General features: G+C 42.4%; 1 protein-coding gene across 1 annotated transcript in view; it reads left to right on the forward strand.

The window, feature by feature from the left end:
* KALRN (kalirin RhoGEF kinase) overlaps positions 1-27,987 on the forward strand; it is a 765,876-nt gene that overhangs the window by 334,393 nt on the left and 403,496 nt on the right. Inside the window, exons 6-7 of the mRNA XM_084643219.1 lie at positions 13,606-13,728; positions 24,632-24,823. Of these exons, the coding sequence (XP_084499345.1) occupies positions 13,606-13,728; positions 24,632-24,823 (315 nt within the window). The remainder of the gene's footprint in view (positions 1-13,605; positions 13,729-24,631; positions 24,824-27,987) is intronic.

A 27,987-nucleotide genomic window follows, 5' to 3' on the forward strand; every position in this document is an offset into this window, starting at 1 on the left:
AAGGTTTAGAAAATGGCAACAAAAATTATTAGGGGTGTAGAACGGCTTCCGTATGAGGAGAGGTTAATAAGACTGGGACTTTTCAGATTGGAAAAGAGGCGACTAAGGGGGGATATGATAGAGGTCTCTAAAATCATGACTGCTGTGGAGAAACTAAATAAGGAAGTGTTATTTACTCCTTCTCATAATGCGAGAACAAGGGGCCACCAAATGAAATTAATAGGTAGCAGGTTTAAAACAAACACAAGAAAGTATTTTTTCACACAACACACTGTTAACCTCTGGAACTCCTTGCCAGAGGGTGTTGAGAAGGCCAGTACTATACCGGGGTTCAAAAGGGAGTTAGATAGATTCATGGAAGATAGGTCCATTAATGGCTATTAGCCAGGATGGGCAGGAATGGTGTCCCTAGCCTCTGTTTGCCAGAAGCTGGGATTGGGTGACAGGGCTGCCGGCTTCTCCACTGACGGGGACAGGGCTCGGGCTTCCAGCCCCAACTGCCTGGCCCCGCTCTCCCTGGGGCTCGGGCTGCCAGCCCCATGTGGAGCACTGGGGCTCGGGCAGCCAGCTCCCCCGCTGACGGGGGCAGGGCTCGGGCTGCTCATGGTGATCGTGGGAGGTCCCGGACAAAAAGGAAGGCTGTAAAAAGGCTAATGTAGTACCCATCTTTAAAAAAGGGAAGAAGGAGGATCTGGGGAACTACAGACCAGTCAGCCTCACCTTAGTCCCTGGAAAAATCATGGAGCAGGTCCTCAAGGAATCAATTCTGAAGCACTTAGAGGAGAGGAAAGTGATCAGGAACAGTCAGCATGCATTCACCAAGGGCAAGTCATGCCTGACTAATCTAATTGCCTTCTATGACGAGATAACTGGCTCTGTGGATGAGGGGAAAGCAGTGGACGTGTTATTCCTTGACTTTAGCAAAGCTTTTGACACGGTCTCCCACAGTATTCTTGCCAGCAAGTTAAAGAAGTATGGCCTGGATGAATGGACTATAAGATGGATAGAAAGCTGGCTAGATTGTTGGGCTCAACGGGTAGTGACCAATGGCTCCATGTTTAGTTGGCAGCTGGTATCAAGCGGACTGCCCCAAGGGTCAGTCCTGGGCCCAGTTTTCTTCATTATCTTCATTAATGATCTGGATGATGGCATGGATTACACCCTCAGCTAGTTTGCAGATGACACAAAAGTGGGAGGAGAGGTAGATACTTTGGAGGATAGGGATAGGATACAGAGGGACCTAGACAAATTAGAGGTTTGGGCCAAAAGAAATCTGATGAGGTTCAACAAAGACAAGTACAGAGTCCTGCACTTAGGATGGAAGAATCCCATGCGCCGCTACAAACTAGGGACCGAATGGCTAGGCAGCAGTTCTGCAGAAAAGGACCTAGGGATTACAGTGGACGAGAAGCTGGATATGAGTCAACAGTTTGCCTTTTTTGCCAAGAAGACCAATGGCATTTTGGGCTGTATAAGTAGGGGCATTGCCAGCAGATCGAGGGTCGTGATCGTTCCCCACTATTCGACATTGGTGAGGCCTCATCTGGAGTACTGTGTCCAGTTTTGGGCCCCACACTACAAGAAGGTTGTGAAAAAATTGGAAAGCGTCCAGCAGAGGGCAACAAAAATGATTAGGGGACTGGAACACAAGACTTATGAGGAGAGGCTGAGGGAACTGGGATTGTTTTGTCTGCAGAAGAGAAGAATGAGGGGGGATTTGATAGCTGCTTTCAACTACCTGAAAGGGGGTTCCAAAAAGGATGGATCTAGACTGTTCTTAGTGGTAGCAGATGACAGAACGAGGAGTAATAGTCTCAAGTTGCAGTGGGAGAGGTTTAGGTTGGATATTAGGAAAAACTTATTCACTAGGAGTGTGGTGAAGCACTGGAATGTGTTACCTAGGGAGGTGGTGGAATCTCCTTCCTTTGAAGTTTTTATGGTCAGGCTTGACAAAGTCATGGTCGGGATGTTTTAGTTGGGGATTGGTCCTGCTTTGATCAGGGGGGTGGACTAGATGACCTCCTGAGGTCCCTTGCAACCCTGATATTCTATGATTTCTCACTCTCTCTGGGGTTTGGGCGGTCTGCCCTGCAACTGGGTCCCACCTGCTGCCTCCAATCTCTGGGGTCCTCCGTTCGCCATTAGTGAAATTTTTCTTTGGCAAACCCCCTGTAACGTTCTGCGAACCACCAGGGGTTCGCAAACCGCAGTTTGGGAACCACTGCTCTAGGGTCAGGGTTTTAGTGCATAATTTTGTAAATGCTTACATACATATATAACTTTACCCAAGTGAGCAGATCTTTAGAAGTCCAGTGATAAAGTTAAGCATGGGTAAAACTCTTTGCAGGACCAGGCCCTTCAAGTTCAGTTAGAACTTCCATATCAACCACCAACGGTTTACACAGTAACTTTTTGTGGAAATACTGGTGTATTCATATTATACACATTGCAAAGTCTATGGGCCTGATCTAATTCTCATTAAATTCAGTGGGAATCTTTGCACTGACTTTAATGGGTGATGATCAAGATCTTATATTTGGAAGCTTTATAAACCTCAAGAAAGTGACTTTGACCATTACTCCTCTACAAGTATTATTTTGTGAAAAGGAAGTTTTAAATGTTTGCTTAGCTTCAAATGTCCTCCATGTGGAACCTCTCATACTTTTCTCTAGGTGAGCAAATTTAAAACTGGATAGGTGGCACTGGCAACCCAACATGCATGCAACATCTCCTGTAAGTGATGGATTGCTTTGCTTTAATTGGTAAGGAATTTCTCTGGGCCTCCTACTGATTCCTCTAGCCTCGTCATCCCTTCAGATGCATTGCCTGGATTTCTTTGCATTTGATTATATACATAATTGGTTACCTGTCCTTCATTCAAATAAAGACCCAAAAGATTCTGTTAGAATAATAACATTTCTTAAGTGTGTACCAGCTCATAAGGAGACAGCGGAGACTAAATATTTGTGTGAAGTATTATGTACCATGTTGAGCAAAGCTCATTATGAAACCTTACCTCATATTTTTGTTGGGTCTTTTCCAATCACTCTTGAGTTTGTTTTTAGTATTTGAAACATATCTCTGGTTGTAATCTTGTCAGATCAAATCAGCTAAGCAGTGTCAGGCATGGTCAATACTTGGATGGGAGACTGCCAAGGAAAACTAAGGTGATGGAAGAAGTATAGCTGTTGATTCAATAGGTGGTTCTTTTCTATCTGTGTCCAGAAATCCAAGACATATATGTATAAATTAGATATTCCTTCAGGCTAATTGTTTTTCTTTGTTATCATCATGGTAATATTTTCAGGGATTCTATTCTGCCCCCGCTTACCAGTCCTAGCCTACTTCTTATGGCTTGGGCTGAGGATTCCTGAAAAGAAGGAATTGTTCAGAGGTGCCTTTTGAGAGATGGAGATTTTTTTTTGTCTGTGTAATTGCTAATGAGCTATTTCTTTAGCAAACATGTTCCGTGTATTTTTTTTTTTGGAAGCAGGAGTGCTATCACTCATATTTGCATGCAGTGGGGAGGGTTCATTGGCTTGATGTTCAGACTGAAATAATAATTAGAGCTTGGACTGAGCTGAGAAATTCAGACATGGATCTGAACCCAAACATCAGCAGAATTTGAGGGTGTTTTTGTAACATACTGGCTAAGTGCTTCTGATGGTGACATTGTAACAACCCACCACTGATCATCGATGGAGCTAGAAGTAGAGATCTTCAGCACCAATACAGGCCACTACCACTGGAGATAAAGCTGGTAGTAGTTGCTGATAGTACTAGTAGTAGCTGGTGGTAGTAGCAGACTTATCCCCACTGTGTTGACCAGGCACCGGGAGGGGATACATTACCGGCATTTAGCCAGTGTATTACATTTGGATCATTTTTTGCTGTATAGATAGGAGACAACTGAAAAATTTGGATCCTACCTTCCCCAGAGTTTGAGGGTATTGAGAACCAGGGTTTGGGCTCAAGCACATCTCTCATGTTAGTGAGTGTTATAAGAAAAATTTAAAAAGGGAGAGTTGTTACGATCATACTTAGGTGTTATGGTAATGAGCGCTATAGAAAACCATAGGTTAGAGTAGTGTCTCTATAGATGCTCCATTTCAGAGGTGCATGTGCACCACGTGCCTTCAATCAGAGATTTTCATTAACAGTGTCAGTTTGGACTGCATGGGCCCTACACATCTTCATGCCTCACACTAAGGCTATATAGAGCTGTGTGGGCAAATCACCCTCACTTCCTTCTCAGTGGCGTCAGCCTGAGATAGAGCTTTAGAGTATCTGCCTTGAACATGCCTTGACTAGAAGCTTTTTTCTTCTGCTAATGAGTTTAGGTTTTAGATAGTTTGCTAGTTTGTTAGGTTAGTAGTTGAGAGGATTCATTTTGTTCCTCTCCCTTCTTTTTGGGGAGGCTTGCCTTCCTAGGAAGGGCGTGCCTGTTTCACAGGGTTTCAAATGCTGCATCTCTTGCTAGGAGGCCATCCTAGTTAGCAACAGACACTCTGAGTACATTTGCTGCCTTGGAAAGTCACATTTCCCTCAGAAGTATAACTTCTGTCTGGCCCTTAAATCCAGGGTGAGGAGGAACTGGGAGATTAAGCTGAGTCTATTCATGATGGAACATTCACTTTGCCTTTCTCCAGAGCCAGCTGAGGTGAACCCCCCCGTACACCAGTCTTCAGGCAGATCCAGTGCTCCCATGATGTCTTTCCCCAAATTCCCCTCTCTCTCTCCATCATCCTTGACATCGTCCAGCAGAAAAGGGTACCAGAGATGATGGGAGTCTGGTGACTGAATAGGTCTCACTGCCGAGAGGCACGCAGTACCCCCTGAGCAGAGGAGACTCTGGTTCATCTGTCACCAATAAATCCTTTGCGTACCAAAATTCTTGTGGTACTGACATGATGGTGTGTCTGTCTCTACAGGTAGATGGTACCAAAGATTTAGAGTGCTCCAAGGTTGGCACTGATGGAGTTGGACACTTAGATTTGCATGGTACCCAGGAACCCATGAGAGGCTGTGCCAGCAGCAAAGCTGTGTCCGATGGTACTAATCTGGAGGAATGTTTCTCCTTGCCCTCTTTGTCACGTCTGGACTCCACCCAGGTTCAGTTGGAGCAATGGCAGATCTTAGAAGTGCTCTGGGACTTTCCAGCCTCACCAGTACCGGAGCAATCCTTTCCCTTTATGGTATCAAACCAAGAGGTCAAAGCTTTTGGGTTAACCTATGAAAGACCAAGGTTTTTTAGAAACAGGCTCCTTATGAGGGGAATGTGAACTCCTGGAGCCCTTCGAGGAGGTCTCTGGAGTCTACCCCTTTCTTGGGAAGAGTTGAGCTGTGTTAAAAAGGAGCACTGGATCATGGCAAAATATAATTACACAAACTACACAAAATGTACCACTTTTATTGAGTACCTTCCACTGAAGCAATGAGAGCAATTTCAGGTCATAACTGCTGAGGGACAGTTACCGTCCAGGAAATCCCTTCAAGCACCCCTAAATGTAGCAGATGCCTTGCCAGTTCCATCTCTATGGTGGTAGTTATGTACAGGGCATCCTGGCTCCAACTTTCTGGCTTTCCCAGAGGTCCACAGCACTGGAGCGGACCTCCCCATTGATGGTCTGCAAGTTGTTTTCAGAGAACACAGAAAAGTCCCTGAACACTTTGAAAGATTCCAAGATCACTTTACGATCTCTGAGAATTTACACTCCTACAAACAAAAGAAAATTTAGTAGGTCATAAACCTCCTAGAAATCTGGCCCAATCCACTTCTCTGTATTCCAAAGAACCTCTCAAGAAGAAACAGATTCCAGAAGAGAAGATCCCCTCATGCTTGTGGCCTGAGTACTCAGCCAGCCGCAAAACCCCACTTTTGATGGGCTGGTCAAAGGTTCAAATCCTCCTCATTCCTTAGTTCACCAGCTGCAACAGTTTGCCCACCTCCCCACATTTGGAGATTGGCTTCCTCATTTTCAGCATACAAAGATACTGATTTCTCCAAGAATAATTTGTCTGTAGTATCGGTTTCCATATACTCTTTACCTCCCTTACTCCTTTCCAGCCCACTTCCCCCATCCGTCTTCGAGGAACCTTTCTCACAAGCTCTCACTGAGACAGGAAATAAACTCCGTTCTTCATTTAGGAGTGATTGATCCTGTCCATGCTCAACACAAAGGAAAGGGTTTCTACTCAAGATACTTTATCATACAAAACAAAAACAGACAGTGGAGACTGATTTTAGATTTAAGGCTACTAACGCATGTGCCCCTAAAGTGGAGCACCCATAAGGGAACACATCTCGAAGAACCACAGTTACTGCACGGCGTTCATAACCTCCTCTTATCATTTGGAATGATGCTGTAAATCCTGTTGATCTGAATTATCATTGGACTGGGTACAAAATTATTTCGTGTCCTTGTTTGTCTTCTCCATTCTTAAACAAGCAGTCATTATGCTTGCTGAAATGGCAGGTTTTATAGTTAGAGCTGGTCAAAAGTCAGAATTTCCTGAGGAACAAAAATGCCGATATTCTAAAAAAATTTGCTCCACTTCAGAGTGCAAAGCAGAATTTCAGAATGTGTTGCAGAGGGAAAAACACAAAAAAATGTTTTGAAATAATGGAAACATTTTGCTTCAAAAATTTCTAAATGAAATTGACCCTGGGAGCCCAAGCTCTGAAGCTCCTGGCTCAGCCATGGTTCCTACAGCTTCCTAGGCGCTTGACTCCCCATGAGCCCTAGCAGACTGATGGAGATCCAGGAGCCTAGAAGTCCTGAGAGTCATGGCTAAGCAAGGAGCATCGAAGCTTGGGAGCCACAGCTCCCACTCTGTAACAAGGAGTTCTCATAGCTCTGAGGCTCCCTGCAGGCTCTAGTTGGGGCTTAGCTCCTGGTTTAGCAGCTGGGAGCCTTCAAGTCCTGGGGCAGTCCAAGTAGTGGGGCTTTCCAGAGCTGAAGACCATGGAAGCTCTGGGGTCCCCAGCCCCAAGGCAGTCCATATGGTGAAGCTTCTCCAGAGCCGTGAATCTTGGAAGCTTGTGTTCCCTAGCAGCGTGCTAGTCGAGCTGGCAGGAAACCTTGTCAAAACGCTCCCAATGGTTTGTCAGAATTTCATCAAAACCAATATGTTTCCACAAATCATTTGTTTTGTTGAACAATTCCTAATGAGTTGTAGTAACAGAGTCAGCCAGTAGGATCTGAAGCAAGGAGGCAGTACCCTCCTCCACTCTCAGTAAGACTTAGAACTATCATTCATTTATGATCAACTTGGGATCTGTCTTTTGGTCTGCTGTGTACTGGTGCAGGTGGCCCACTCTAGCAGGGGGTGGGGCAGAAGCAGCTAGGGAGGCTGTGGAAATCTGCAGCTAATTAGGGTGAAGCTTGTTAGGAGCCAGACAGGAGGCAGCTGCTGGGGCAGCCCAGAGGGGAGTCTCTTCCTGACAAGCAAGGGAGGAGGACTGGCTCCCAGGGAGAGCACCTGAGATAGAGCAGTGCTGGGCAGGCTCAGGGGAGCGGAGGGTGAGCTCTGGCCTGTTACCTGCTAGGCTGCAGGCCCCTGCCAGAAAGGGCCAAGAGGGTGCAAGGGCCAAGGGGAAGTGGTGTGGTGGAGTGGTGGGGCAACATGGGTCTGAAACAGTGGAGTAGAACAGACAACGGGCAAGACACCACCCGCAGAAGGCACTCCGGAGCTGGACTGAGCTAATTCCCAGAGTGACCAGCAGGAGGCGACGCGGTGGTGAGTCCTGATCCCATTACATGCTGCTTAACTTGGATTTCCCAGTCAACAGGGGACTTTGCTGACAAAATACCACTGGTTTTGGAGCCTGCTTAGAATGTTTTGTACATCTTGAACTGAGCTAATCAGAGCTAATTAATGCCAGGGTATGGATGGGGCAGTGGAGATACAGTTTTATATCCTAACTCACAAATGAAATAAACTTAGTAGGCTCAGTCTGGATCCTAGGGGGGATATTTAAGCACTAAAGAGTGGCACTGAACTTAGGGGAAATAGTTTAACAAACCTTTGTGAGAATGCTCTTTGCACAATGCTTGGATCTTATGATTCTTTCATACTGAAGAACTAATTCCCTCCATTAAATGCAATTTTTGTAGCACTTAGCACTGTTCAGTGTGTGCTTTCATTTTTCATTCATGTAGCACAAGAGATGCAGACGACAATGATAATCACCTTAGAAGTCATCTGCAAGTTACTTGTGTTTTTAAAAAAATAAGAAAATGAACAGTCACTTAGAAATTCTAAATGCTTAATTGGTCTCCAGATTATTTGGAGCTGTGTGGAGAAGTGTCAATATGGGAGACATTGAGAATTGTTGGTTCATGTGTTTTAACCCATCTAATGTCCAATCCTAGAGTTATTTCAAACTTTCATAAAATTTAGTGTGAGTTCCATGGCTGTAAGACTGATTAGCATACGAAAAGTCATTGACAGTCAGTCACTCCAATTAAAAAAATAAGCTGGAATGCTAACCGTAACAGTAATTAAAGAATCATTAATATAATGGCAATCACTGGACTAGATTAGGGTGATACTTTTCACAAATGGGTTGGAAACCATTGATTCAGTGCTAAGTAACACCATTTTAATGATAGGAAAACGATCTGCAGGCTGAGTCCTAAAATCTGGCCTACTTTAAAATAATCTGTGATAGAGAAATTAACCAAACCTTTTATTGTTAAATTATTTAACATTTCTACAGGACTCACAAGATAGCCCTTCAGTTTGAACTCCCCCTGCAGGTTCTGTGAAATAGCAATCACTGTCTGATCGCTTTGCTGACATCTTTAGTCTTTGAAGCAAACCAAGGAACACACTCATTTCATCTACATTAGCAACACAGGAAACACCAGTGTTTTTCAAGTGGGAAAGATATTGGACCTGAAAACATCTCAGGAAATCTTACACCAATAACCAGAGCCAGGACAACCAATGCTGTCACACCGACAGACTCACCTCTCTTCTCCAGTGTTGCCAACTCTCATGATTTTATCACGGGTCTTGCAACATTTAGCATTTTTTCTTAAAGCCCCAACTCCTGGAGTCATGTTATTATATGATAAGCTCATTTTTCTTTTTTTTTTAAATAGTAAATTTCTACCCCTTATGGTTGCAGAGAAAACCTTGGAAACATGAACCCCAAGAGCTCAAAAGTGGAAGGCAAATAAAAAGAATTCAGTTTGTTATTTAAAAAATCTCATGTGAGCCAATCTTGTGGGGGGGGTTTTTGGGTGTGGCTCATGAATTTTGAAAACTTGTCTCCTTACCACCACATCATTGGGGTTTCACAAGTGCTTCTGTGATGTTTACTACTCATGCTTCAGTGTCACATGATGAGGAATGTGAAAGTATGAACCACTCAATGCTGGCAGAGTTCTATGGTGATAACAATGTGAGCCCTCTTCTTCCTCCCCGGGAAATCCCGATGTTTCCACCTTTATCACAGTCCTGGCCCAGACTGAATGTGATTCCTCAGTTTTCCTGAGTAATAGGAAACCACCTGCTAGTATCTGCTAAGGCTCAGATTCAACAAAACACCCCTGTTCATCAAAGCACATATGTAATGGTTCATTGCTTTGCTGAATCTAGGCCTCTCTTGCCACTTGTCAGACACATACTCCAGCTCCAAGGAACTCAACATCTTGTTAGGGACCAGGATGTAGGTGGTGTTGTCTAGTGAGTAGAACAGACATTCAGGTCAGGGAGTGGAACTGAGAATCAGCACCATAGTCAACTGCTGATTACCAGAGCCAGGAGACAAGTGAATACGAAGCTGAGGGTCAGAGCTGGGGTCAGATACCAAATGCTAGAGTCCAGAGTCAAGCCAGAGTCGGAGTCAGAAGTCAGAGCTGAGGGTCAGAGCCAGGATTAGTCACCGATGGTCACAGGTGAGGTGTTAGTGCGTGAACCGGCAGAGGGGCAAGGAGCAGTCAGGAGCACAGTGGGAACTAGTACCATGGGCAGGGGCAAGGGAGGAGCTTGAAGCACGAATCAGAAACATGGTTGGATACAGCATGCAGGAAGCAGATACAAGCAGGATCCAGTGCAGCAGCAGGGAATCACCTAATTGCTCAGACAACTTCTTTGTCACCTTTTGGCTTAAATAGCATGGCTGGACCAATCAGTGGAGCCCGGCGATCCTCAAGTCAAGGGTCTCGTGGATGGTACCTTGGCTTTGGCTGTAGTTCTGCTAGCTCTTTAGCTAGCCAGATTTCAGCAGACATCAGATGGTGGTCAGGATGTGACAGGTGTGTGGACACTCACTGGCCTGGATTTGAAAGCCAGGACATCACACACCTCTTCCTTCCCTGAGTTTACCGTGTTACGGGAGTTTATAGTAGGTGGAGGGAGAAGGTCACACACCAGATCTTGGACCTTATCAACATGAGATAATTTGCCACAGGCCCTGCAAGTAATTTGGAGTAACATAAATAAATACAGTCAAAATCTGAAACATAGTTGAGAATGCCTTCCTAATTCTGCTGCTGTCCATGAACATGAATGAAGAACAATTTTTGGAAGGCATCACAGAAAATGATTGTGTGTAGCTCAAAGCTCCTGAGGTACCCTTTCAATTACTATTGTTTGTTTTGATTTATTAAACGAGACAAAAGGATACATTTTTATTCATTTGAAATTTTAATTTTTCTCCTAGTCAGTTATTCTACCTCAAAGTTCATAAATATGGCTTAACTTAACCCAGATCCTTGTTCTATAATACAATTGTGGCTAAGATGAAGAAAGCGCTCTTTCACCCCCAGAAATAATCTGTTACTACTTGTTTTGTTTTATTAATCATTTAAATTCAAGTTGATTCCATTTAGCATTGCTGTGCATAAAATACTAGATTTACTATTTATTTTCAATGGCTTTCAGCCAGGTTTTTTTCCTTAAATGGTTCTAGCTTGGTTAAAAACATGTTCACATTTAACATGTATCTGCTTGAGAGAAATCTGGTTTGGTTCTAAACAGAGAGATAAAACTCTGTTGTTTGGACATGAACTTTACTCTTGAAATATCTGTATTGTTTTATGGTAATACTTTTCTTGAGTCTACAGCTGCGTTAAATTCTTTTCTACTCAAATTGTATTAACTCTTAATGAGGCACTGAGATAGCTTTAGGTTGAATTACATTAGGTTGTTTTCTTCAGTTTAATCACTAAAGGTGTTTTGAAAACAGTGTGTACATCCCAGAATGAATCTGGTCAATTTCACAGTCTGAAATAATGAGTGAGCAGCCAGATTCTGATCTGTTACAGTGGTGTAAATCTGGCGTGATTGTACTGAGGTCAACAATGTTGTTCTGGATTTACAATGCTGTGATGGAGATCTGAATCTCTCCCTAAATATCTTCCATCAGCAAATGTAAAATACAAGATAAGGTAAAAAATCTCTTCCTGCAAATAAATTCATGTAAAATAACACATTAAGGGGACAGGTTGGTAGGACTCGTCTTTGGAGCAGGGGTCAGTGTAACAGCTCTAAATCTGGTGTTACTAGAGCTTTTATAAGGTTTATTCTTCTCTCTGATGTAACAGGTATTAAATGTTACTTTTGTAAAATCCTCTACACAGTGAGACTAGAACAAATCCTAATGTTGAAATGAGCATTTAGAGCAAAATCCAACTTCACTGGAGAGGAGTTTGAGGTGTATGTACAGAGCCTATTTTCAGCCTAAATGTCTGTGTAACTCTTCATGCCAATGGAACCTATATGTGCACAGGCAGAGGAGAACTGACCTTGGGAAATAATAATAATGTATAATACGCGGATGCTAGAATCTTTCTGTTCTTAAGGTGTCACCAGTCAAACTTTTTGTTATTCCATTGATTGGATGCTGGTATTTATCTGAGGTCACATCAGTAGCATAACAAAGATTTGTAGCAATCGCTTGAGCATATGGTTGTTGTAGCTAAGCTGTTCATTTGCCTCCTTCCCACTCACAACAATGTAAAACCTCATGCCTCTTCAGCGCCACCAAATGACTGTACTGGTACTGTACAGCACCACCAAATGACTGTACTCCTGGTATTATTCATTTATTTATTATTGGTATTCTGGTACAGCCTAAGAACCCTGATCAGGGCCCCATTGTGCTAGGCATTGTACAGACATTTAACAAACAAGACAGTCCTTGACCTAAAGAAGTCACTCTCCACATGTCAGAAAGCACATAAAAGGTGGACAAAAGAGACAAACTGTGTGAGAGTGGGTTGGGAGGATAATGTAACAATAAAACAGGGTTTAGTGGAAGAAAATCTGAGTTCATCTTTTGCCTAACCAGTGCCAGACAAGAACGAAGACTTCCAGTTTGTTTATAATTTATTCTACAGGGAAACAAAAAACAATCAAGGTGCTATTTTTCAGTCAATAAAATTAAAGGCAAAACCATTTGGTTTGGTAGGACTTGTTTGGCATGAGAAGAAGTGTTGTCTTAATGGTCATAGCTCATAACTTGGAGCTGTAATCTAGCACAGAATGTCCTCTGGAGTCTTATTTTTTATTAAACTATAGATCCCAGCCGTGGCTGCTGGGTTCTAGTCCCAGCTTTTCCACTAACATGCTTAGACCTTAACCAAATCACTTAACCTTTACGTACTCAGTTCCTCTATCTGTGAAAATTGAGGTGATATATACTGTGCAATGGTATAGTGTGAGTATGTGTGTATTAAGGCTCAGGACGTTGAGTTGGGACACTTAAATTCTGTTCTGGCTCTTCCTCAAAAAGGCTCTGTAACATTAGACAGGTCAATTAACTTCTCTATTCCTCAGTGCACTCATTTGAATAATGGGTATTATAATCCTTATCTACCTAATAGCTAACTTGTGATATTTAATTCATAAATGAGCTCCTTGGATGTCAGGTGTTATATAATAAAAGATGGAGACTAATAAAACTGATGTACAGAATTTTGTTAGAGTTAAATCCAACATACCAAACTACTTAGACATCTGTTTTCCTTTGAAATGGAGCTAAGAGCAATGAGACACTGACAGGAGTATGGACCATAGAATTAAATAAAATGTGTATGTGTGTTTCACTGTAAGCTAACGTTTCGAAGCAAGACTGCTCTTTGTTTTTGGGGGGAGCAAGTACTAATAAAATCAGTGTAAAACCTCAGTTTGGTTTTTAGCTGAAACGTGTGGGAAGCTTATTCATATACTACAAAGAAAGAAAAAGAAGAAAATCAAATCATTATTGTGTAAAGATTAGTGGTCCATTCCTAGGTTCTGGTAACATTATGAACCACCAGAGCATTAGTCAATGGAATAACTTCTAATGTAGGCCCTGTCACTGTAGTCTTTCTACTTATGGAACTCCTAACAAAGTATAGGAAAGGACTATAGGATCAGCTTGCAGAGAGACCGGCTTACCATGTGTGTTCATAGAGAAGGTGGTAATAACTTAAATTTTGTCCTTGTTTGAATACACTCTATTCAGATAAGGGATGTTTTGTGGCGGTACTAAATCATTTTTTGTCATTCGCATAAATCTATGTCAGAAACGTTCATATTTGTATTTTGCACTTGATCTTACTCTTTTCTCCTCTGACTCTTTCTTTGTCTGGTGTGAACTTTCTATAGATGTTTGACTGGATCAGCCACAACAAAGAATTGTTCCTGCAGAGTCATACAGAGATTGGAGTGAGCTACCAACATGCCCTCGACTTACAGACACAGCATAATCATTTTGCAATGAATTCCATGGTAAGTTCAGAGATGCACTGTAAATATGGATTCTGTGTGTGTGTGTGTGGGATGGGAAGGGACAGGAGTGAGCGTCCACTCAAAAGAGACCTGCAGACCTATGAGATGTGAAGAATTAAAGAAGGTCAGGCTGGGCGTGGGGCAGCAGCACTTTGTTCTGGGAAGTTACCTTGTCAGCCCTGATGTTGCTATATGATCATTTCCTTGATTTAAAACCAGGCCAGTCCTGTGGAGCTGTTTACATTTTGGAAAACAAACACAGTATTTTTAAGGGTTTGGCATTTTCTTGACATGGAATTAATGAGACTCAGTAGAACACTAGCTGAGTGCTTTAATAATTTACACTTCTCTTCCCCCACATGGCTGCTCCTCAAAAATCCAAACAGGGGAATCTAATCAAACTGTCAGTTGAGTCCAGAATCAGATTTTGTTTTTCTTAGCTGATTGCAACTTTGGATGCAACTCATCATTACCTGAGGTGAAAAAAATTAATCATTGTCCATTTGGAAGTGCCTTGCTTTCTTACTTGGTCTTCCCTAGTATACAGCATTTGTGTCTGCAAGCTGCAATGCTTTCAGTGCAAAAATTGGGGCAGAATGTATTGACATTTTGATCATTGTGCTAATTTAGAACAATGAATGCACACATCCTATCGAAATGGCATAGGATAGGAATAGTCCTGTCCCCTCTCTCTCAATATTAACTGTCAGCTACAGGAAAAATGCCCTGAGTCAATCAACCACTTCATGCTGTGTTTCTGTCAGTTCTCTGTAAAGTGACGCAGGGTCAAGCGAGGTTGGCACTGGGACGAGAGACCTCCAAGCAATTTGTAGTTGTTTCAGCTTGTGGCATAAGTCACTCGTGAGCCATGGCCCTGCATCCTGCAAGTAGGCTCTGTGCTGCTGGATCAGCTGCCTTTCTGATGAAATGTAAAACAGAGATCCTGACCACTTGTGGTCATTAAAGACCACATGGCACTTTTCATAAGATTAGGAATGAAACCCTGGTGTCCTGGTCAAATTCCAATTCAGGTAATTATATTCCATTGACCTAAATTCCCCCTGCCTTTTTCATGGGCTAGTTATTTTTTTCACTAAACCATCATGCTGTGTGCTCATTAGAACACTGCAGTTCAGTGGTGGATAAGAGGTGCTATGTATGTTTATGTATTTATTGTGATTTTAATTCAAAAGTATGTCAAAACACAGGCTCTAGGAGTCCTGACTGTTGCTAAATTAACAATAAGAAACTATCACTCAGCAGAATACAGTAGAAAATTTAACCTACCTTCCCTTTGCTGCCCTGGGACCCTGCGCTCAAGAGGAGTTTCCACAGCATGGGAGGGTCTCTGATGAAAAGTTAATACTGCTTCATGCATGATAATAACTACTCTCATGTTATCCTCCCTTTACTGTGACAAAACTAAAACACAATTAAAGGGGGGAAATATTGTGTATAATACTCCAAAATCCTTTGTTATATTCTGCATATTCCTTATCTATCAGCGTCATCTGGACTAAACAAACAGGATCCCAGCTGATGGAGGAGGATATGTTTTAATTATTGTGTGTGTGTTTACGATGTTTTCATTTTATGCAGTAAATAACCATAATGCATCCAAATTCATTTTGGGGTTTTTCTTTAATTCCCTTAGAAATGATTTCCCAGTTGCTTTTCTTTTTAATCTTTTTTAAAATGCTCTAAGCATGTTGACATTCAAACAGATGAACTATAAACTATGACAGTTGAAGATAGGTATAGGACAATCCTCAAAGTATCAGGTGATAATAAAAACATGATGGGAGAATAAAGAGAGACTGTAACCAAATCAGAAAGAAACTGTAGAAGCATTCCAGGAGATGGCCCATAACTCAGTGCTGCCCAAACTTTACCCAACTGAAGGCCTCATTGGCACTTGCCAGAAGCCTTAAAGCTTTACCTGATGGTTGAAACTCGCCAGGGGCAGATAGCTCCTGCAAGACCCTCCTCACCAGTGGAGCCCTGCATTTCAAGTGCTTGGAGGAGGTTCTGAGAAGTGCAGCTGCATAGGTGACTTTGGTGATCCCTGAGCATTATGGAGAGGGTTTCTATACCATGTTGGCATAGCTGTGCAAGGAGGGCAGCTTTATGTGCTCTCTGGAGAGTTGCCATGGGTTACACAATTCCATAGGGCAGGTCTACACTAGAAGTGCTATATCAGTGCAGCTGCACTGATGCAGCTGTGTCCCTATGGTGCATCGGGTGAAGATGCTCTATGACAACAGGAAAGTGCTCTCCTGTCGGCATAATTACTCAACCTCTGTGAGAGGTGGAAGCTATGTCAGTGGGAGTGTCTCCTGCCAACATAGCACCAGTGTGAACAGTGCTTAATTCACTGTAATGTGTCTTTTTCACCCCCCTGAGCGATGTAAGTTAGATTGACTTAAGTGGTAGTGTAGACCTATAGTGTGAATAGCACTTCCACCCTGCAAAGGATCACAGAAGGGGCATAATTTGGAGTGGTGGCCACGGGAAGGCTTCACTGCAGCCCTGTACCCTAGTGTCAAGTGGATTTGGAAATGAGTTGGAAATTTATCTTACCCAGTTTTGGTCAATTCATATTCATACTTGTGTTTAATATGGAAATGGAGTCAGAAAAGAGTGAGCCTCAATTTGTGATGCTCCATCTTGATCTGAACAAACTTCCACTTGGAAGGATATGAAGCATTACATGTTGGGATATGTGCATTCCAGGAGCTGCACTGCCATACTAAAGATGTGTTTTCACTGGCAGGCAGCATTATAGGTTTCAGCGGTAAGGCATGCAGGAAAAGCAGGAAGAAAAAGGATCAAAATAAAAATGACCCTTTTCTGTCCAAAGTCCTCGCTACTTCAGCCTGATCCTGTTATAAGAGGTGTGCAAACACACTCCCGAGCCCCACAGGGATACGCCTGCATGCACTTAGTTGCAAAACTGCAATCTCTGTATCTATTTAAGGGAAAAGGAAACAAAGAGGTAATACATACATGTGAATCCAAATAATGTTGGAAACTATTTCAAACAATGATGAATCCAAAACTGATTCCTTAATTGAACTTGCCAGAATTTAGAGAAATTAGGATCTGACTTTGTGGCAGAACATTATTCTACAATGGAACAGACGAAAATCCCAGATCCAGAAATGTATGGTCCAGATCTGGATTTGGGTCAGATCTGTAACTGAACTTTGAAATATCAGTCCATCTCTAATTTTAAATCAAATGTATATCTTTACCAATTTTATTTTTTTAATGAAGAAAACATGAATAAGGATATTTTTGTCAGTGACAGGGACCTGGTGAAAAATTGTATATAGTAGAGCTAATTAGCTTATTATGGCAAGACTTGTCTGCCTGTGTATATCTTTTCCTAAGGGGTCCCTGATTTAAAGCCTAACAAAATTCTTTTTTTTACCTGTTTGTAGGCATCTTTTTAAGAAAAGTGTCAGGCAATGAAATTCAGAAACACAAAGCCACACCACAATGCTTTTGTAAAATGTATAGACTCATAGACTTTAAGGCCAGAATGGACCATCATGATCATATAGTCTGATCTCCTGCACATTGCAGGACACAGAACCACACCCGCCCACTCCTGTAAAAGAACCATAACCTCTGGCTGAGTTACTGAAGTCCTCATATCATGTCTCCTTATTGTTTATGGTGATGTCTCACTTCAGTTGCAGGTGATACTGTTTGATTTCTGGTGGAGACTGCCTGAAAATAACTGTTGAATTTATACATGGATTTTTGTACTTATGCATATTATCTAATATTTATATTGCACTAATGCCCAGAGGCTCCACTTAGGATCAGGGCCTTGTTGTAGTAAGTGCTGTGTAAACACACAGGACGACATGGTCCCTGCCTTGTAGAATTTACAATCTAAGCCCTGATTCTGACAACACTTGTGTATGTGAATTACTTTTTACACATCAGTAGTCCCTCTGAGCTCACATGCATAAAGTTACTCGTATGTGTACATGATTGCAGGATAATACATGATGAATGGGGGAGACGAAAGCAGTCACACTGGATAATTTTTATATACACATTCATTTGCTTCTTTGCTTTAACTCAGTGTTTCTCAGCCCTCTTCATACCATAACCCCATGTTGCAACAGGAAAAAGTTTCAGAAACCAACTCCCATCTACAAAAGGGAGAGTGGTTGTTAAACTTGTTTGCCACCCTCTAGGTTGAGAGCCCACTTCTCTTTTTTTCTTTTCTTTTGATCTTTACAGACACAGGGAGCAATACAACGTTGCCAGGCATTCCTGTCCATGACATCCATTAAGCCCAGCTTGTTATGTCTCTGCATATGATGTCCTGCCAGTCCGTGGTCGGACTCTGTGTTGGACTGACCTTGGTTGTGTTTGCATTATTTTCTCAAGCATCCCATCATCTGTTTGCCATTTGCAATGTTCCCACCATTGGAAGCTTCACAACCAACACTTCAACTTATATTTTAGAAATATAAACATAATACCTGACTGTCTCTCAACCTGCCTCCCACTAATTACAGTACTCCCAGCCCCAGTCATGAGTTAGGTCCCCAAAAATCCTGAGGTTGTCTTCAAAATCATGAAATAATAAAGTAATAATTAATAATAATATATGTGGGGTTGTTCTGCTTTACTTCCTAGTTTCTGAGCTTTAGCATACACAAAGGTCATGTTTTCAAGCTTTTCTCCACAATTATGAGGGCTAGAAACTTTATGATGTTTTTAAATGAAAGCTGAGATTTTCCTATAATCTGTTGATTTCACCACAGGGGTGGGAAAACTTTTTGGCCCAAGGGTCACATCTGAGAATAGAAATTGTATGGTGGGCCATGAATGCTCACGAAATTTGGGTTAGGGTGCGGGAGGGGGTGAGGGCTCTGGTTGGGGGCATGGGGTTTAGGGTGGGGCCAGAAATGAGTTCAGGGTGCTCTGGGCTGGGGAGTGGGGTGCGGGGCAGGGGGTTGAGGGCTCAGGCTGGGGGTGCGGGCTCTGCAGTGGGGCTGGGGAGTTTGGGGTGTAGGAGGGTGCTCTGGGCTGGGACTGAGGGGTTCGGAGGGCAGGAGGGGGATCAGGGCTGGGGCAGGAGGCTGGGGTGTGGGAAGGCGTGCAGGCTCTGGCTGGGAGTGCAGGCTCTGGGGTGGGGCTGGGGATGAGGAGTTTGAGGTATAGGAGGCGGCTCTGGGCTGGGACTTGGGGGTTCCGAGTGCGGGAGAGAGCTCTGGGCTGGGGCAGGAAGTTTGGGTGCAGGGGGTGTGAGGGCTCCAGCTGGGTGTGTGGGCTCTGGGGTGGGGCTGGGGATGAGGATTTTGGAGTGCAGGAGGATGCTCTGGGCTGGGATTGAGGCGTTCAGAGGGCGGAAGGGGGATCAGGGTTGGGGCGGGGAGTTTGGGTGTAGGGGTTGGCTCAGGGGTGCAAGTTCCCGGCAGTGCTTACCTCAAGCAGCTCCTGGAAGCTGTTGCCATGTCTGCCCTCCAGCTCCTATGCAGAGCCACAGCCAGGCAGCTCTGCACGCTGCCCCGTCCGCAGGTGCCACACTTCATCTTCCATTGGCCGCAGTTCCTGGCCAATGGGAGCTGCGGGGGCAGCACTTAGGGCAGGCAGCATGCAGAGCGGAGCCCCCTGGCTGCCCCTACACGTAGGAGCCAGAGTAAGGCTATGCTGCTGCTTCTGGGAGCCGTGTGGAGCGGCCCCTGACCCTGCTCTCCAGTGGGAGCTCAAGGATTAAAATGGCTTGCAGGCTGGAACCAGCCTGCAGGCTGTAGTTTGCCCACCCCTGTTCTAGCAAGTGGGGCTTTAAGAAGAACACCCACTATCATGAGGTTGGTGATAAAATCATGTGTTGACAGCACTGTAATTGGTTGAGTTCTTATAGGCAACACGCTAAAATGGGCTTTAAGAAAGGTTGTGGAGGAGAGAGTAGTCTGAGGGATGCTCTGCATTTTGCAGGAAGAATCCAATTGATTTCAAGGGAAGTTGAATTGGGTCCTGGATCTTTAAGCACATATTTTTGTGAAGTTCCTAGCACACTTTAGGCCCAAGTTAAATAATAATAATAGTTACAATAATCTTCTAAATTCAGCTGAAAAATATATTTGAAGGGTCTTTTCTCAGGACAAACCTTTTCACACACACACTTCCCGATACATTCTGATATACTTAACATGGGCCAACTTCCTTTTATAGAAACACTATTTGTAACACTGTTTATTCTTACTATGCTACTCCTTCCTCAGAAGTATAGTGTGTGAGGGGGATTAGAGGGGAAGAGCCATAAATTTCAGGTACTAAACTGCAGCTGAGTATTTTTCTTAAAAAACCACAAGTGTAAATGTAGATTTTTTCCCCCAGTGAATCATGCCACGTTTGTTTCTGTTTCTTCAGTTCTGAAATATGAATTATGTTAGTCTTTATTACAGTAGTACAATATTTATACCAATGTAATAACATGGTTCACTAAAACAAAACATTGAGCTCTGCCATATATTTAGTAATCCCATTAACCTAGTTAATTTTCTAGCCTAAGACACAATGTCCTAGTTAAATGGGCACAAGTCTGATTGATTGTAGTTTTGCACTTGGATTACCTGATATACGTGCTGTTTATTCTGATTGAAGTTATTCATATCTACTCCACCAAGATTGTTTTACGCCTATATTCATTACCTCGTGAAATGGTGAGTCATCGCTTTCTGATAAACACATGCTAACAGTGCTGTGTTCAGTGGTGGAATCATCAGCCTTTCTGTTGCCAAGGAGTTAATTATCTGAAACTAGACTGAGATGCATGTTGTCCTTAGAGAGTCACAATACATTTTAAATGCATTACAATTATCTGGTAAAGGCTAATGGCATCTTTTGGAAATTCCTGCCATTTATCATTTACATGAACTATAGCCTTCTGTATTAGGCTGAGAGAAAATGCCATTCAATATAATTCTGCATCAAGCCATTGGCTTTGTTACAGAGGCTACAATGGGAATCAAGATATTAAAGGTGTCCTATGAGAAACATTCTTCACTCACTCCATCTCCTCCACTCCTATTGCTCCCTCTCCCCCACCCTCACTCACACACTCATTTTCACTGGGCTGGGGCAGGGCTCTGGCTGGAGGTGCGGGCTTTGGGGTGGGTCTGGAGATGAGGTTTATGGTGCTGGAGGGGGCTCCAGGCTGGGGGTTGTGGCTGAGGGGTTCAGAGTGTGGTCAGGGGCTCCAAACTGGGGCAGGGGGTTGGAGTGTGGGAGGGGGTATGGGCTCTGGGTTGAGGGCGCGGGCTCTGGGGTGGGGCTGGGAATGAGGGTTTGGGGTGCAGGAAGGGGCTCTGGGCTTGGGGCCGAGGGTTCAGAGTGAGGGAGGGGGCTCCAGCTGGGGGTGCAGGTTCTAGGGTGGGGCCAGGGATGAGGGGCTTGGGGTGCAGGTGGGGGCTCCAGGCTGGGGCTGAGGAGTCTGGAGTGTGGGAATGGGCTCATGGCTGGGGCAGGAGGTTGGGTACTGGCTCCAGGAGAGAATATGGATGCGGGAGGGGATTCAGGGCTGAGGCAGGGGGTTGGGATGTGGGAGGGGGTGCGGAGTGTAGGGTGTGGGCTCCAGGTGGCACTTACCACAGGTGGCTCCCGGAAACAGCAGCTTGTCTGCAACGATACATAAAATGTAAGGTTTCCAGTGATGCAGGAAATACTTTAACCAAAGCTTAGTTATAGCCTAGTGTCTCTACAAGAGAATGTCAACTGTAACATTTTTGCCCTCACTTCTAGACAATAATATATTGTTTTCACATTGTTTGACCTATTGTATTACCATATAGCCATAAATCAAGGGCCTTGTGCAATTCCATGTGAGGAGACCTCTGTTGGCTGAGAGGAGTAGGGGCCTGAAGTATTTTTAAAAATGAGTGCCTCCGTGAGCCTGTTCATAGCAATGAATTTGCGAGCTCAAAGGAAAAGTAAAGTCTCAGACATTACATTCTCCATTCTGTTTACTTCCTGCTAGGATCAAAAGGTTCCTATAATAATATTGAACATCTCAGTTTACTCTTTTATGAACATGAACAAAACCAGAGGGATAATTTTGTAATATTTTAACAATTGGGTTTTGGTTGTTGAGATCTGTGTCTCATTTTATTTAAAACTTTATAGATAGGAGAAGTGGTTCCAGTGTTTTCCCATTACTAGGAAGCAAGAGTAATTTGGGTTGTTGCAGAACTTAGATTTTGGTTTTGAAAAACTAAATCAGGAGTGGTTTGCATCCCTGTCCCAATTTACCTCAAATACAGAGAAAAGTTTCCTACTTCCCTCCACATACAGAGTTTCAGTTTCTCTCTTTCTCTCTCCCTCTCTCTGTCCTGTTCAGGTGGGCTTATGGGGCCCTCCTGAGTAACTTTTATAGAGTACCCTGGAGATCTGCCAACCTGGTGCTCACCATGCAGAGAATGACAGGGGAACCTACTGAGACCCATTGTCCCTTGGCAGCTCTCAAAGTCCATTGGGGAGTAAGGGTATAGACTGTCCAAAACTCAAACTCTGCTCCCTGCTGGAGTGGGGAGAGCTGTGGAAGATATCTAGTTAGCTGTAGAACATATTGGTACTCTTCCAGTTTTGTTAATGAAAATCCTCATCTAAATAGATAGATATAAAAATATATAAATCTCCCCTAATTGGAAAACCAGATATTAGGAACATCTGCTCTGTCTCAATCAATCTAACCTTTTCTCCCTCCACTATTTAATATATTTATATACTGCAGTTACTGGGAACCAAAGAATTCACAATTGTTTTCCTTCCACTGAGTCATGCTCATTACGTTACAAGTACTGATATAATTCTACAGGGAAATAAAACCAAGTTCGGTAGGAAAGGCTCATTCTTCACGTGAAATCCAAACTGCACTGGCTTTCTAGTCCTTCAAAAAAAGCAGCATTCCAGATCTTCAGCTGCAGCAAATGGCATAACTCTATTAATTACAATCACCCGATGCTGATTTAGATCAGCTGAAAGTCTGGCCTAAAAAGTCTGAAAGCTGATCTTGACTGGAGCACAGCCATGAGGATTTTCAGGAAGAAAGCCTTGCTTATTTAGAAGTCTTTTTGCTGCAAGCCTAACTGCTCAGGTTAATTACAGCTTTTGAGCTAGAGGGACCCAAAGACACATTCCATAGTGGACAATAGTCAAAATCCCCAATCATGGCAATTTAAAAATTGTAATTCTAACTCCAAACGAGTTTTACCAGTTTTCTTCCAACTGCACCAAAAAATGAATAAATCTCCTTTACGTTTAGAATTACTTTGCTATTTTCAAGCCAAGCAAAATTTACAAACCAAGGCCATAGGAGCAGCAAAGAGAGGGGCCAAAAATAAGGCTTATAATGGAAGCTGGATGCCATCATGGCTCCATATTACGATATGCTGCACTGCTATATGTAACTGGGCACAAATGATATTAATAACTGATTTGCATTTGAATTGTCTAATACTTATGCATGCTGTGTATTCATACTGAAGTTATGCATCTCTACCACACTGAGGTCCTGATCCTGCAAACACTTACATGTGTGCTTAATTTCAGGCATGTGAATAGTCCCATTGTAGTCACCAGGGGCTACTCACCTACATAGAGTCATGCATGACCTCAAGTGTTTGCAGGATCAGGACCTTAGACTATTTTATGTACATGTTAAGCCCTTGAATCAGTCAGTCATGATTTTGTGACCGAGAAATTCAAATTGCATTCCTCCCAGTTGTGGAATTGTTAGGCCAGTGATGCTCATCCTGTGGCTATCAGATTCTTCAGGTCTGATTGGAGTTCCCAATGCACTTCCAGATCTCAGGCTACATTTGTCATGGGAGCCCACCTCTCCTCTGTTAAGAAAGCCGGAGAATACCGAGTACAGGTAAAGAGTCCTAAATTGCTGGGCCTCTCCCAGCCATCAGTGAGGAATAGAAGGAGACAGAGGTGATTGCATCAAATGAAGTTCCAGAAAGCCATAAGGCTGTTGCTATCCAGTGTCCTGACACTGGCATTTTGATGGTGCATCAATATATTGTTGTGATGATTCTCTGTTATGAGGCTTATGTTGTAATGAAATATTGGGGTATCATGCTGCTTTTTGTGTAATGGCTTTCTGAAATTCCACTTGATAACAAAGTGGGTCTTCAGAGCTTCCAGGCTGAGTACAACCCCTGACGGAAAATTCCCATCAAACAAACAGAAAATGATAAGCTTTCAGTGGGTCTTTTGAACTCTTCTACATTTAGAATGTAATATAAAATGTTATCCCTGCTATGGTATGGGTTAAAAAAATCTATAGAAAAGATAGTTTTCATGAAACTATATAACTTTTATAGCAATTTCATACATCTTCTTAAATTTCTATACAATATTGGTATAATCCCAATAAAATTCTATAGGACTTCTCCATAAGGAATTGTATTAGTCCATCTCGTGACAATGCACCCCTCTTTTAAGGGATCTCATTGATCTCTTGAAATGTAGAATGTAAACATTTTTGCAATTATAATTTGCACCAAGAACTGTGAATGAATGTACCTGAAATACCAAGAATAAGATAAAGAGAGCGGGAAATGAGAAGAAGCTAATTGGGTAAGAGACATCTCAGGTGTCGCAGATGATTTCCCCTAAATAAATAAAATGTGTGTGTGAGGGGGAAATAGATGATGTGCTAAAATATTTCTGTAGGATTTATTTTTAGAATGAAAGGTAGTATGTCTACAAACTACAACTCATTCATATCTAAAAAGCTGCTTGATTGTTCTCACCCCAACTTCTCTGCATCCTTCCAGCTGATGGTGTTTTGAATTTGTAATGAAGATGCAGAATGGCCGTGTTTCTCCCTTCTGTTTATTCATGTTTTTTTCCCCCTAATTTTCAGAATGCCTATGTCAACATCAATCGGATCATGTCAGTTGCATCCAGGCTTTCAGAGGCAGGCCATTATGCTTCCCAGCAAATTAAACAAATTTCTACCCAGCTAGATCAAGAATGGAAGAGCTTTGCTGCAGCTCTGGATGAGCGCAGTACCATCCTAGCCATGTCTGCCGTATTTCACCAGAAGGCTGAACAGGTGAGTTACAGTGAGTTGGAAAATTGTCTACAACCATGTTGGTAACCACTAAAATAAACTCTTATCTGATTGCTACTTTGTCTATATGCAGTGAATTTGGGAGTCTCAATCTGGTTCCTAGTGGACAAGTGTCGAAATCACCAATACCACCACTTCTACTGTAATTGACACAAATCGATTCCCTTATTAGTAATCTAAGAAGAAAGGCTAAGGATTTAATGAACATTCCTTTTCCCTTACAGGTGATCCTCCCCAGTCATAGGTGAGGTACATTGGTACAGTAATGCACTGCCTTGTTCTCTGCATTTCCGTGCAGCTGCCAGGACTATCTCTATTCTATGGATAAATTCAGGATTATTGTGGGTAGGAGAGTAGTGATGATAATGAAATATGTATGTGCACGTATGTATATATCTGCATGCACATACATAATACAGGTCTATACTAGACTATATTTTGTAAGAACAAAGGGCTGTAGGCCAAATTAATATTAATCAAACTCAATAAATTATTTACTATTATTTAATATTGTAGTAGTACCCATAGTTTTTAATTTCATTTAGTCTCACCATCAGAAGTCCATAAAGGTAGTTAGGGCAGCTCCAAAAGATTTCTTCTTTCCTTTGAGCAAAGTTCTGAAGTATATCTTCTAGGAAATAACATAGTTTAATAATTTCTTAACTAGGAAAGACTTGAAGTCTGCCTGCAGATGATACCTTTGCTTTTTAGGCCCAAATCCACTCTGCTTGCAAGTGATGACCTGCCTTTGATTGCTGGCTGTAAGTGGCATTCTTCCTTCAGCTGACAAATACTGCTTTGAGGCTGACTCCTCAGTCTTTTTATGCTCCTTCCTTTGACTCAGTAGTTAATGTCAAGCCCAATGAGTGGATGTGCTTGACGCTCATTTAATAACCCATGATTTGAATGGCTGGAGATTTTCTCCTGAGGTTTCATATACAAACCTGGAGCATGACCAGCTATGTTATATGACTTTTTATTATCCTCTAGACTGTGGGATTCATTTACACAGTAGAATATGTAGTTTTTAGACTGAAGTTTCTTCAGATGCATTTAACAGTTTGTCATCTTCAGATGTCCATTTTTATCTGAATGTGCCAAGAATCCTCTTTATGCAGAATGTAATGTGTATTATCTGTTTTTGCTAGTCTTTTGGGATTCTCGCAGTCTTTTGCTGTGAAAGTCCTCATGTTTGCAGCTAGTCTGGGTTTTGTTTTGGGTTTTTTTGTCTCTTGGAATGCCTTTCTCAAGTAGGATTCAGTTGTGGGGTTAGTTTAGACATGATAATCATTGTTGGTACAATACCCTATAACTGCCTCAGGAATTGCAGATGCAGTCTCAGTTGAAGTTTTCCTAATAGAAACTCCTTCATAGATTAATAAATTCTAAATAAACATTATATTATAATGTTACATTTTCTAACTTTCAGAAATCAACAAAATAAAGGAAGAGGTATGCAGAACCCAGAAAGAGGTATAGAATGTGTGTTACACATTATGACAAAGAGGTTGGTAGTTCCAACCCACTCCTAACGTGTTTTTGCCTTTGAGGCAGTGGGAGAGGGTAGGGGACATGGAGGTGGGGGGGCGGCTTTCCTGGTTTATAGGCATCTTGCTTTTCATTAATCATTGCAATAGATTCTGGAATGAGCTAAGAGATACTTCTGTTGGTGATCTTTGACTTCCTGATGGGAAAAGGATACAACTGAATCCTGTTTTCATTAGGCACTCTGTTTTAGCCTGGAAGGGGGAGACATCTAGCAGATGGATCCATGCCAATGGGCCCTTGTGCGCATACACAGCCCCAGATCAATGGGATCTGCATGGATCCGTCCATACAGATGCATTTGCAGGACTGGGGCCATGGTTTGGTCTTTTGAGATAAGTGAAATTGGTTTTGTTTTCAAATAAGTTGGTGAGTACCTTAAAATTACAGGTGTTCATGCAGATAAAGATGTTTACTTGAAATTTTATTTGCTAATAATGTTGATCTCAGAGAAGAAAATAATGTTTGTCTCAGAAGGCAGCTAAAGGTGTCCAGGGAAAGTCCAGCACAAACAGAAAACAGGATATTTATAACTTCTGCCCTAGAATTATGGCAGATTTCCTCTTGATTTTGTATTTTCTGCTTACACTGGACCAGAACGTAGAGCCATTACTCATCCTCCTGGGCACTTACTCATGTGAAAATACACCCTTGTCTCCAGTGGGGCTATTGTTCTGAAGAAGTGCTTATCCACGTGAGTAAGGGTTGTACACACTAACCCTCTTTCATCGGGCTGTCATGTTTCAGATACATTGAGCACCATAGTGTTTAGACACCAGTCTCTCTGCAGGGCTGTTAATCTTCTACCAGGAATACATTCACATGGAAAAAGAGAAAAGAGAATTATTTAAAGATATCATGAAAAATAATACTTTGTTTTTTATGAGTGAACTCCTGTTTTTCTGAACTTTTAGGCTTGTTTGCAATTTATGAAGTGTTGCTAAGAAATTTTATAACATGAAAGGTAATAGAAACCTGGATTGAACTGCTTGTTAGTTTGGGTGAATTTGTTGTCTTCTTGCCCTCTGAACATCAGAATAGATACTTTGCCTCAGTTGTAGCTTAAAAACAGCTTCATAATAACATCACTTTTAACAACTCTTCTTTTTTCTTTAAAATTGAAAGAAAGGGTCTAAAAATACAGTCTTCTCTTGGCAGCTCTTTAAAGGAACAAAAGTTTTTGCTTCCTGACAGTGACTGGAGTCTCTCAGCCTTGAGAAAACTAGAGCTTTTGTTAACGCTGAGCGGCAGTTGCTCTGCAGTTGGAATAAGAGACAGTTCAGTGGGAGGGGAGCATTGATGTGAAGCCAATAAACTCTGAATGCTGGAAAAATACGATGTGGGAGTCAGCATGTCCTACTCACAGCTCCATCAGCTGGAACTGAAATATTTGGCTTGCTTCAGTAGCTGTAGTAGGATAAACGATTACTTATACACTGAGGATTTAGTAATTTGATCTCTCTGGTACCCTACAAAATGTTAGGTATCAGGAATTTTGTATGAGACTGAGCTTAATGCCTATCAGACATTCCTATTGAAATGGATTATTTTTAATAACCTGTATACAATAAAGAAGGTTTAGATTTCTGATCCACACTGCC

This window comes from Lepidochelys olivacea, assembly GCF_965140295.1.
Source record: "Lepidochelys olivacea isolate rLepOli2 genome assembly, chromosome: 11".
Taxonomy (NCBI): domain Eukaryota; kingdom Metazoa; phylum Chordata; order Testudines; family Cheloniidae; genus Lepidochelys; species Lepidochelys olivacea.